Genomic DNA, 12,322 nt, shown 5'->3' with positions numbered 1-12,322 from the left:
AATAACTTATATATATCTGACTATAATGACTGCTGCAGGATTTTTTAACTCATTAGTTTATTCTCAATATTATTTTTTATTTTGATAATTAAAAGGGTGATGAGAGTTCCGAGGTTTTCCTGCTGCAAGTGAAGTACCCATTTCTGTACCTCTATCCTGCCCCAACTGCCTTATCCTTCCTTTACTCACGTTATTATTCGTCCAAAAAATGTCAAGAAAATGTCAAATTAATACTGTGTAATACAACAAGATAAATGTGTCTCCAGTCAAAGTTCTGACATAGAAATTTTAGGGTGTTACAAACAGGGCAGTCAACCTGTCACTGGATGCCATAGTCCCGGTGACAACTGATGTCACATGATTTGTGAGGTGGCGTACAACCAACTCATCGATTTGCAATATAAACATACAAACATATGGCATTTGCATAATACCGCCAAACAATCCACCCTCTGCTATATTCAAGCTGACAAGGACAACAACAACAAAATTTATAGCAACTTTATTCAGAGTTAAAGGAGTTCAACTAAATTAATGAAACTCAAAACTTGTTGAAGTCACTAATGTTTCCTGATCATTTTTCATTCTCATTTTTTCAGCTCGGCTTTTTTTTTCTGCTCAGTTGTTACAATGTTGCTTTGACCCGTGGAAGGCATACTAATCTACCTTCTCTGCCAACACGGGGTCACACAGAAAAAGACTGGGAACCAAATAATTCTGTCACACTTCAAACCATGGAAAAAAATATCCCAATACCTAATTTTTGTGTGCTGAGTGTTGTTGAGATAGTTAACTATCAGGTACAGATAAGGAAGATAAAGACTGCAAACTGCCTTAGAATAACAGCTTCAGTGGAATTTAAGGCATTTTGTTTTGGACAAGAAACTTAAGATGGCTCTATGTCTATGGTTACACTTATTAGGTCAAGACATGATAAACTGGGGAATTGGATAGGATTTCTTTGATGCAATAATATAATTCTTTTCATAAGAAAAGAATTAATTTTTTTGCTATGAACAGGTGCAAATATTGCTGTGTATTCCACAGGCTGATGGTGGTCAGTATGAAATAATTTATGCTAATCTTACTTTTTTCACAGCATTTCATTCATCTATCTAACTCATATCAAAAATTCAAAAATAAAAAGGTATAATAAATAGGGACAGCATATACAAATAAGAGAACAATAGGCATGAATGTTAATCCTCTAGTTCATTCAGTGCTGGGAGACATAAAATAAAATATTTAAAAGTAATGAAATATCCAATGCTAATTTCAGAATGTCACCCGACAGGATAGGGGTTGTCATGGCATCCGTCCTTAGTGAGATGACATTCGGACAGAAATCTGCACTGGCTTCAGTACATTGCTACATGCTGCTGCATTTCATAAGAAAGAACAGGGGAATATTTGGATTAAACACTTCATCATTTTCTTTCTCTTCAAGTAAAAGTTTCATATTTCATATATCATATATATAATTTCTTTATTTAATTATCTTCATTATTTCTTTCATATTTTTCTATTTTAAAGAAAAAATCTTACACTGATTATAAAAATTGTTCAAAGCAAAAGCAACCTCTCCAACTTTTTTCTCTTTCCTTGACAAACAAACATTATACTAATAAAGAATAATAATTCCAAGTCACCATCGGATACATAATTTCCTGACTTTCAAAAAAAGTTTTGTCTTGATAATCTTATATTTCAGTATATTTTTAACTTTTATAATCATAAAGTGGAATATAAGTGGAGGTAAGAGCAGTCAGAGAGTTGTCAACATGACAACTGGTCTTTCTTAGATAACATTATTCATATCAAATATCATACTTTCAAGTTTGAATACCAAATATTTTTCTTCAGTTATACATATTTTAAAGAATGATAACTTATTTAAATTCAAAACAAGCAAATCTACTAAAGACATTGATAGCTGTCAGCCTATCATGTATTTTATGAATATTTCAAATGTTCGTGAAGGAACATCTGTAGCATAATGCCATTATTAAGTAATTATTCAAAAGATGATGGGGCCATGTCTTTCATGCTATTTCCATGTTTTTTGCCATGCAATTGTATGCTGTCAATGCAAATGAATTATTCCGCCAGCACTACTCAACTGTTTTTCCTGCTGGCTCAACATTTGGTATCATGGCTTACAAAACGGCATAACGGGCGGCGTATGGCCATTAAGATCTGACCCTCCGGTGGCTTCAAAGTGCCCCACTTACCCCATACCCAGGGAGGCAATAGAGGAGAGACTCGCGGAACATTTGGAAAACGCTGAAAAACAAGTCCAAATTGCCTACTTTTTGACCCGTTATCCCCACTTAATGTCAAGAACAGGAACTTTGCGGTGGTGGACTATTTTTGGTCAATGTCTGTGTGTATATGTGCGTTTGCAAGTTGGTTAGCGAGGAGGAAAAATCCCCAACCTGTTTAGCAAAAGTCTTTGAGCCAAGTACTAACTGCTATTTTTTTTTTTTACAATAAAAAAACAAAAGAAAAATTTCATATTTTTGAAACGTGAAAAAATTATAATAAAATAAGTAATAATAAACAGAAAGAAATCATCAATATGGATTTTTTATAATAATGTGCAAAATGATTCAAGATGATATATATAACAGATCAACACAAGCATACCAAAGGCATAAAATAATAAACTGTAACAAAAAAAAAAGTTCTATTTTACTATCTTTATCAATCAAAACAATAGTATCCTCAAAGTCAGTTGTAGTAAATAAATATGCAGAATCACCAGTTGCCTGATAAATAAATTTGCATTTCACCTCTAACACCCAACAAGTATGCAAAATGACAGCTCGGAGTGTAAACTAAGCTATGGCACTATGGCTAAACCGGCCTATCATTCTTCATCAGAAGAAAATTATTGCTCCATTTCGACTCATCGTTTCCCCTAACCCTGGCCACAGAGTGGAACATTTTGTTAGGCCTAATCAGCGAAGATTGAAACTGTCAAAGTCAGTCGGCAAATCTGTCAGATACAAGATACATTTTCTCACTGAACCCAGCTCATTCATATGCTACAGCAAACATATATTCTATCACCTCTCTCACGTCTAGTCTTGCCTACAAACATGTGCAACTCCATAGCACCGCCAGCAGACTACTCCACCAGTGAAGTCCTCATTAAAATATACAGCAATATTTCATAATGAACCTTTTCTGTTATAGTTCAAGGTGTTGGGAATAAATAATGTATCACTAATTTTATAGCCTCCATTCTCATCTCATAGAAACTATTCTCTCCGCACCAACATATATTACAGTGGTGTTGCTAGTGGGGAGCTCATTAAAAAAGTTCTTATACTTCAATCCCAACTCGACTTGTGAAGTTAATGTTCTCAAAATAATAAAATGAAATTTATGTGAAGCTAACACAGTGAACACATTATTGACAACTGTGCAACCCCATCTTGCAGATGGGAGAAACCTTTTACAAACAGGAAACAACAAAACTTAATGGGTCCAACATTTTGGGAAAGGATTTCCTTTGGAGTATCTTAAGTCTAAATTGGAACACCTGGCAAAAACGCAAATAACTCTCTACAAACGAGATGACCAATTTGTGCACAGCAGATGATTAATCTCAGTACGCTGAGTAAAAAGTACTTCCCTCCCTTCTTTTTTTACAAAAATATTTCATCATTCCTCAGCAACCAATTAATCCATATACTTCTTTTAAAAAAGGATAACAAAGATTTTCTTAAAAGGTCTTTCATAAAAAAAAATCATTCTTACAAACCAAATACACCATAATCAAACAGTTTACATATGATATGATACTTTTATGTATAAACATCTATTGCTCTATATAAAAGTAATTTCCTCCAATGATAACAAAGATGATGCGTACCACATCTTCACACCTGCTGTTATTATCACAGATCAGAGGGCGGACCCAGAGACTGCCCTCTTCCTCCACATAATTATAAACCTCACTTCCCAATCTTAATTTCGCTTCACACTCAACAGTTGTACAACATGAGTAGCAAGAGAATACTGGTGGTACAAATTCATGAATTCAAGCATGCATTCAAGAGGGAAATAATTTCCTTTCACTACAATTTGTTTCCAGTCTGCCTTTGCCTCAATATTATGATTATTACCCTTCTTCGTCTTTCTGATTAATTAAAATCAAAAAAAGAAAGAAAAGAAAGAAAGAAAATTCTCTACCCCCCTTGAAGTCACAGTTTAGAAAGGGTTAATCCCGACTTAAAAAGTAAAATAGATATCGGTGAATAGGGAAACATAATAATAGAAACGCATACAATTTATCAATGGACATATCTCAAAAATTTTATTACTGGGTTTTTGTGTGTGATTTACATCCAAATTCATCTGATGATAATATCGGGGTAATGGCTTAGAGTTGCCAACAGTGACAGACTAAGGTCATGAGGGCATGTTGAATTTCCTTCAACGTGAAAATATTACCTTTGTATCTATCAGTTTTTGTTGGCCTCTCAATTTAATTAAAATTCCTATTGCATCTCTGGTATTGATACGACTATAAAAACAGTCAGAATGAGGGAGAGATCTGTTAATTAATCCTTTAATGACTCGTTAAGATGTTGGATAATTAATCATTCTGAGGTTTTATCGTTGAAGGCCCTCTCAGTTATTTGTTTTTCAGCAAAGGAGATAATGTTGACTTTGACAGTACAAAATCAATACACTGAACCAAGTGTCTATACTGGTATAGAGCCTGACCAGCCAGTCCCAAGGTAGCCAGATTCCAATTTCGATTTCTCCAATTCACAAGGGCAACGGATCTGAAGGCATCACATATAAAGTGGGCAATGCACTCAAATCAAAGTCATCAGCCAAAATAAAAAAAGAAAAGAAATAAAAGAAGAAAGAAAAAAAAGAAATGGAAATCGTAAAAGGAAATCAGAATTTCAAAATGACATTAATTTTCCTGGTCTTATTGACACAGTGGCTGGAAATGACATGGTCCATGATAAGCAAGGATAGAAATCTCTGTACATCACTAAACTACAAGATAGCAGGGTTGGTAACACAGATAACCTACAGCAGGGGTTACACTAGCTACATCCAGGACGGATGCCGCAACAAAGATCAGCTATTAAAAAATCTTAGATCGGCACAGAGGGAGGAGGGATAGCATGAGAGAAAGAGAGAGAGAAAAAGAGAGTATAATAAAAAGAAAGCTAACAAGATAAGATAACAAGGATAAGTAATAACCAAAAAGTATTCTAACAGGAAATGCATGTGAAACATGCTGATGATAAACCTTGGAATACGCAGATATCTCCCCACTGACACATTTGGAATTTGAGTGCTGACGACTGGTCTTTTCAAAATCCTGTGCCCTCTAAGTTGGATTAGAGATTTTTTAATATTCTGTCCCTATTACTGGGGAAAATCCTCAGCCGCCAAAATTCTTAATTACTTTTGGTATGTCTGATGTCTGCTTCATGCCCATTTTCTGTTCAAAAATGCTAAAACTGCAAGAACATTTGCCGTCTCATATTACCCGTCCCAGCCATGAAGTACTCCTATCTTTCTGCTCTACTAACTGTTGCTGACGTTCTGCCGCAGCTTTTATAAGCCACATAAAAAATCAGCAGCATATAGGGAGAGCCCCTTTTCCATTTTGCCCATTAAATGATTTCTAATTTGAAGAATATTATGAAAGGTTAATGGAGTGGAGAAAGGCGTTGAATAGAGCCACAAAGCATGGTTTTTGATGATAAAGTAAACAGCAGGCTTTTCTCTTCAACAACCAACACTGAGATGCTGAGGGAAAAAATGCCTTTGTATTGTGCTTGTGCAAAGTACCACAAAGTTATAAAGCTAATGACAGGATGCGCGAGATGGATAAACATCAAATTTTGTATGAACATCGCTGGTCTGAGGTTGGATGTCTATCAACAGTATCTTTGCTTCAAGAGAAACAGAAGGACAGAGGGCTACCTGAGTTGGTTGACTGACTACATGGTTTTCTAGTCTGGCTATCTAACCTTCTTCAACCCACTCTCATTTCAGTTAGTCCCCAAAGGTTTAACTTAAAGGGGGAAATAAAAAAGATCACTTTTAAAGATACACAATTTCATCATAAAAATTGCCACTTGAATGTCAAGAGTATGAGTATGAACTTTAGAAATGAAAGCGACAGAAATTGTGTCTTAGAGGTTATTAATTTTTTTTATCCCCTGCAGAAGGCCTTAGTCTCTTAGTAATGAGCAATGTGATCTGTCGCCACAATTGCGCATATAAATATGATATTTTTCTAAGAGATATTTTTGCACTTGACTTGCAAATTCCATCAACTAGTAATCTCCATGGATTGCCCCATGAAATGAGCAGCAATGTCCTATCTATTTACTCTCAGAACATGGTAAGTACGAGGGGTCATGACAAGAGAGGCAGACGCAGACAATTTTGACACTAGAGGGCACTCACTGCAACAGGTCTACCAGGAGAAATTTATCATCATCATTTGAAGGTATAACTGCACACCTATTGTAACTTGGAGATGGTAAAGTGAAATTTATCATCATCTAAAGCATCATTAAACTCTAGTAAACGGAATTGTTTTGTTTTAGCCTACAGTTTCAACAGAGACCATCAAAGAAGCTTTTCTGTATAAAGTGAAGAGCCATATCGATCATCTTCAAGAATAATGATATTTGTAAATTGTAGTTACCAAAAATATATACTTTTTTGTCTGCTTTTTAAAGAGAAGTCAAGGATGTCTCTGGCGAGAGACACAAACATAATTTACGTCGTTTAAAACTAAAGGTCCATGAAACAAAGTTGACTGTCCCCAACCTTTGTTCCTAGCAAAATTTAAAATTCTAATTCTATGACAAGCATTAGTTCAGTTAATATCCCCCCCCCCCTCCCAAGTCCTTGGCCAGTTTGCACTTTGTAACACTGTGTACGGCTTCCTATTTTGTCCACGCTTAGTAGAGAACAACTGGCAAACCCCAAACAATCTCATTAACTTGTAATTTCATCCTCCTTATCCCGGTCTGCGATCTGAACCTCTTCCCAGGTATTTCCACTTCTGTTTGCATCTGCTGCAGCAAGAATATTGAGAATTTTCTCTGTTCCAAGAATTTCCTTGCACACAAAGCCAAGCGGATATCTGCTCCGATGGTTTTTTAGGAGACAGTATTCTTTACAGGTTAGATGTGAAATTTAGAAATTTGGTTTGGGTGAAATAAATTTGTCCAAATTGTGATCTCAACTGAACTTTTACTATTTTTAATACTTTACTTTCTACACAAATAAAGAAATTACACCATGTTAGTTTTTTTAAACCTAACTTTCATATTTATTAGGTAGTGTTTTTTTCTTTCGTGAGAAAAAAGTGCTGTTATATTTTTAGTCAGTGCAATGCACTATAAAGGATTTGTATATAGGCTCAACTTTGAGCAAAGTCATGCAAATTGTCAGGTATTACTTCTCAAGATTTTAAAATGATAACTGGGTATCCTTTTACCTAAAACTACAGGAGTTCGTTCCTAGTTGCCCCATCAAAAATTATTAACAAAAGTTTGCATTAGCAAAGCACTCCATAAAATAAAGCGATAAGAAGTTCGAGCTTGACTGAAACTATGGTAACTGCTAGTCCATGAATCCCAATCAATCACATTACCTTAAGCGCAACTGTAAATTGCCAAAACACACGTCTTGATCGATCAATTTATATTTTTTCAATACATGGAAAAATAAAAATGCACAAAGCAGACAAGTTGTATGTGCATGGTATCCACCTGTTGGTGATAAATAATGGCTGCCACAAAAGTTGTACCTCTTTCTTACTGGAACCTGACCTTTCAAAAAAATTTGATCAACCTACTGAAAAATTCTTCAGCTTCAGTTAAATTACTGTGATGAGATAAATGTGCCGTTTCTTGTTTTGTGTACTTCCTCAAAAAGAATAACTAAAAAATCTGTCAGCCCAAGAAATGATAAGTACCTAAATATCAGAATGAAGTGAACTGCCACACAGCCAGTTAACTACCAATATGTCTGACAAATCTCTGGATAAAAACATTCAAACATAGCACAAGTTTCATTTCATTTCCATCAAGATTTTAACTTTGCTATAAAAACTTAAAATGACACAGCTTTGAATCAAAACATAAACACAGCGCTATTCTGCTGAACAAAATATCTGAATAAATATGGTTTTGAATAAACCTGCTCTACATGAAAAAGAGAGAGGGGAAAAAACTTTTCTGGCAGACCTCCCATGTTTTTGGGTGTTACCATGGAAGTGCAATGTGTTAGGGCCACCTCCCTCCATCATCTTCAATAATAGATGGTGTTTTAGAGGGGGAACAGGTGTTTAATTAGGTCCAGTATTTTATATTTCAATGGAGCAATTTGTCAGGTTACCTTTGTAGCAAATGTGTCCCTCAAATTAACATCTGGTCCAATGGAAAATCTGCCCCATACTTCATTTCTATATCCTAGGAACATTCCACAAACATGTGAAGTAAGGTATCGAGATAGCAATTTTTCGCGCCTTTGGCTGTAATTGTGGCACAAACTGTTGCCTATTTATCATCGACAACGTGCTGCAATCCAGGTGTGAAGAGGCTGCGAGATATTATAGTATTGAAACAACATATTGTATATGTCACTGTAAAAATCTACAACTCAATTCATCTGTCCTATTTCCAGTAACAGAGTGTACAATTAATATTTCTGCATAAATCTTACAAATTTTTTTCTTTAAAAATTCCCCAGGATGAATTTTTTAAAAGAAATTAAATTAAGTAATTTTGTTAGAAAATTATTTTTTAGAAATATGTAAAAGTGTTTCAAGGGTAGGGTGAGGCAGTTTTATAAACACAGAAGAGTTGTCAATCCAGACAAATCTAAGCTGTTGAGAAAATGTAGTATGGAACATTTCTTTCACACCATGCTTGTTTCCTCTTTCTCACCCGACCTTTTTATCATTATCATAAGTAAACTGCGCATAAAACTTCTAATCAGTTTTGCAAAATCGTTTTTCTTTTCACACTTTCTTATCTGCAGTCCATTTCAAGTTTTGGTTCCTGGCTTGGAAAGAATGCTTCGGTCCTGTTCTCTTTGATCTAAGTCAGGCCGGTTTTCCACATTAATCATGGCGACAGGGTACCATTCCGCAGTAGATAGCTACTTCATCCAAAGTCAATATGTGTACTTTGTAATACATTGTCACATATGCTTTACAATGAATAAAAATGCATTTCAGATGGGTCTTTGAAAAGCAAGTGCTTGTTCACGTCACCTTTGATAAAAGAGAATTAGATTTTCAGAAGAGGGGCTGTTCACTGGTGTGGGATGTCCATAGTTTACTGTGACACATTGCCCGTGTATTCTCACTTGTGGGGGACACTCAAACTTATCATTTACAGACTATCACTTCTTCCTCTTTCATATCTACTTGAGATTTTAATTTTGAGATAAAATTTCCTTGCATTCTTAAGCATATTGCTAAGTACCCTGCAACCCATTTAATAAGATAACCTCCCAAATTGAATTTTTTTCTAAACTTTAATGACAGTCACTTCCATTTCATATTTACATTTAAATTATTTTTCACCACCTGAAGATTTGATTCTAGGTTTATAAATAAATATGTTTTCATATCAAGCCAATATATCTATAATCACTGTCTGTGAACCTGTGTGTCATACACTTTCACATTAGAGAGAGGAGTGTGTGTGTGTGTGTGTGTGTGTGTGTGGGGGGGGGGGGGGGGGGGTGACAGGGGAATACCTGTTCCCTGTGTAAACTACCCTGTTCCCTGTGATGCGGTCTGTAAGCCCTATCACTGTCATGGGTTCTCTCTCTCTCAGTTCATCACCGCGACATTCCCCCAGCTTGTGTCAATGGCATGATAATCATCTTTGATTTGGGGTTGGGTAGTACCAAATAACTGTTTCTCACGACAAACTTAAATTTACAGAAGTGAAAAATGAAAAAAAAATTACCTGTTGACTGCTTTACTACAGCATACACTTATTAAAAATTCAACTGGGAAGAGTAAAATTCACTTATTTGCAGTCTTCAGTTTAATATCAAAATTTTTGCTAAATATAGTTTACTTTTTAATTCATACCTAATTAACCTGATTTATTTATTTATTTATAATTGCTACAAATCCTATCATTAATTTTTGCCATAAAGTATTTAAACCTAAATTCATGGAATACAGCAGACCCTTGTTATAATAACAAATCAAAGGTTCAATCAAAACTGACCAGTTCATAACAAAAAATACTCATCTTTGTTGACTACATATTGCAGATTTCAGGAGCAAGGTGGAATCATTTCTACTTGATGTTCATGTCTTTGCATAAAATTATGAGTGTGTATGTGTGTATGGTTTCTTACCTGCTTCGCTACTGTTGTCCAGGTTTTGTGAGTTGAGATTGGAGCCTGGGGGTCCCGGCGTGTCTGCAGAGTTTGTGGACTGAGCATCGTCTGCTTGGGGAAACGTAAGTCCTTGAGACGGCGGCCTCTGAAATATGGCAGATTTTGTGAGAAAATCATGAAGAAAATGTTAGAAATAACTTCTTTTGGAAATAATGAAATTTGACTTTTGTTTTCTATAGTGTTATTCATTCATAAAATGTGACATTTTTAATGAAAAAATTCACAAAAGGGATAACATTACAAATGTCATGAATTTTAGAGTTGTTTATCCCACTATTATCCTTTTAGCAAAGATGTAAAATAAGATCGATGCAAAAAATTTATCTACTTTTTTGGGTTGTCAAAACATCATTAATTCCAACCACAAATTAAAGAAATGTTTTCAGCTTAGTTGCTGGTTGCTTGTTTGCATAACCGGGTTTTATCAAAACTGGCATCTTATTTTTCAGATAATCCCTCTCTAATAAAAATTACAAATACTTTCAGTAAAAGTTTAATCATATTCTGCTGTTACCTTTTCCATATTTAACAGTTTTTCATGTTTGTAGAAACAAAGGGTTAAATTCTCCCCCCAACCGAAACTTTATCATTTAGTCAATATTTGCAAACATAGCGGCAGTAGTGCGTCAAGAGATAGAGAGGGGTGGAGCTCAATCATTGTTGACTTTTTCCACTGAGTTCATCTTAGCGTCTCGCTCTCTAAACACATACATATTTATACTATTTTCAGAATCTGTCCAATTTTGGGTTTTGAGTCAATACAAAATTTTAAGCCCCTCAGGTCAAAAATCTGAACAAAAAAAGTCAACTTTAACTCACCTTATTGTAGAAATATGGTTTTTACCTTGTGGCGAAATGCTGGTCAGTACTATTTTTCCCCCTTTCCCCAATTTGAAAACAAGAGCATATGGCTCTGCAGATGTGGTGTAGCTAACACAAAATGAAATGCCCAACAACTTTTCAATAAGATATACAACCTAAGACACCCTAACTATCAGTAGTACATAATTCACCCCATTCAGTTATCAATCATCTTGACTGGGTTAAGAAAGGAAAATTATGAACTTATGTCCTCTGGTTGCACCAGAGGCAGACATGGAAGAACAGCCGAGAAAATATCAGTCAAGAAACCTAGAACAAGATATTTTGGCTGAGATTTGCCTTCTGTCATTCAGTAAAACACTCCGCGGTTCACGTCCCGCTGAAACTGGGAGACAATCACTGGCTCTCGGGCAACAAAAACAGGTTGTCAAGCAGACAGAAACTGCAGGTGTTACATGTTCCCCTAATCAGCCCTGATGATGCCACAGTATTGTTCTAGCCACAAGGGACAACATAATCAGACTGGGGTTCTAAGCTTAAGTTACTTCCGCCATCACACCGAAGAATGAGCATGAAATTGTAGTCATTTCTCTATTTGAGAAATAAAGCCTCACACGCTTTTTCCAATGCCTGTGTTTACTTCGACAAATGCAGAAAAGTTTCCGCTCAGTTCCTATTGGTGGTTGGAGTGAGACTGTTTTACAGCTACTGTTGTAATTTTATTCAATGTTATGACATTCTGACATAATGTTTTAGTATAAATTGCTATTTGCATAGAACACAAGGGGTTTAAGACAGACTGGCTTTGTGTATACAAATCACCAAAATTAAAACAATAAACATGACCTGAACCAGACCAAATCAACTTGTTTTGAAATTACCAAAATTTAAATTCCAATTCAGACTGAGACAGCTTTCAAATCAAAGTTGTAAAATGCAAACAAAAGTGAGAAAAGTCAAGTTAATTAAACCATTGAATTGGATTAAATACAATACTAACTTGCTGCAGATACACATTTTTTTATTGTGAGTGGTGCTTATGTTAATGTTTAAATATACAATTCAAAGT

General features: G+C 35.3%; 1 protein-coding gene across 2 annotated transcripts in view; it reads right to left on the bottom strand.

Moving 5' to 3' along the window:
- The window catches only part of LOC106152827 (homeobox protein Meis1), a 67,965-nt gene that overhangs the window by 38,440 nt on the left and 17,203 nt on the right, over window positions 1-12,322 (bottom strand). For both annotated transcript variants that reach the window (XM_086998324.1, XM_013526564.3), the window contains exon 7: window positions 10,390-10,516. In XM_086998324.1, coding sequence (XP_086854450.1) covers window positions 10,390-10,516 — 127 coding nt within the window. The remainder of the gene's footprint in view (window positions 1-10,389; window positions 10,517-12,322) is intronic.

This window comes from Lingula anatina, unplaced genomic scaffold, assembly GCF_051362555.1.
Source record: "Lingula anatina isolate TDL-2025a unplaced genomic scaffold, LinAna3.0 unanchor82, whole genome shotgun sequence".
NCBI lineage: Eukaryota > Metazoa > Brachiopoda > Lingulata > Lingulida > Lingulidae > Lingula > Lingula anatina.
This window is presented reverse-complemented; position numbering and strand designations above follow the sequence as displayed.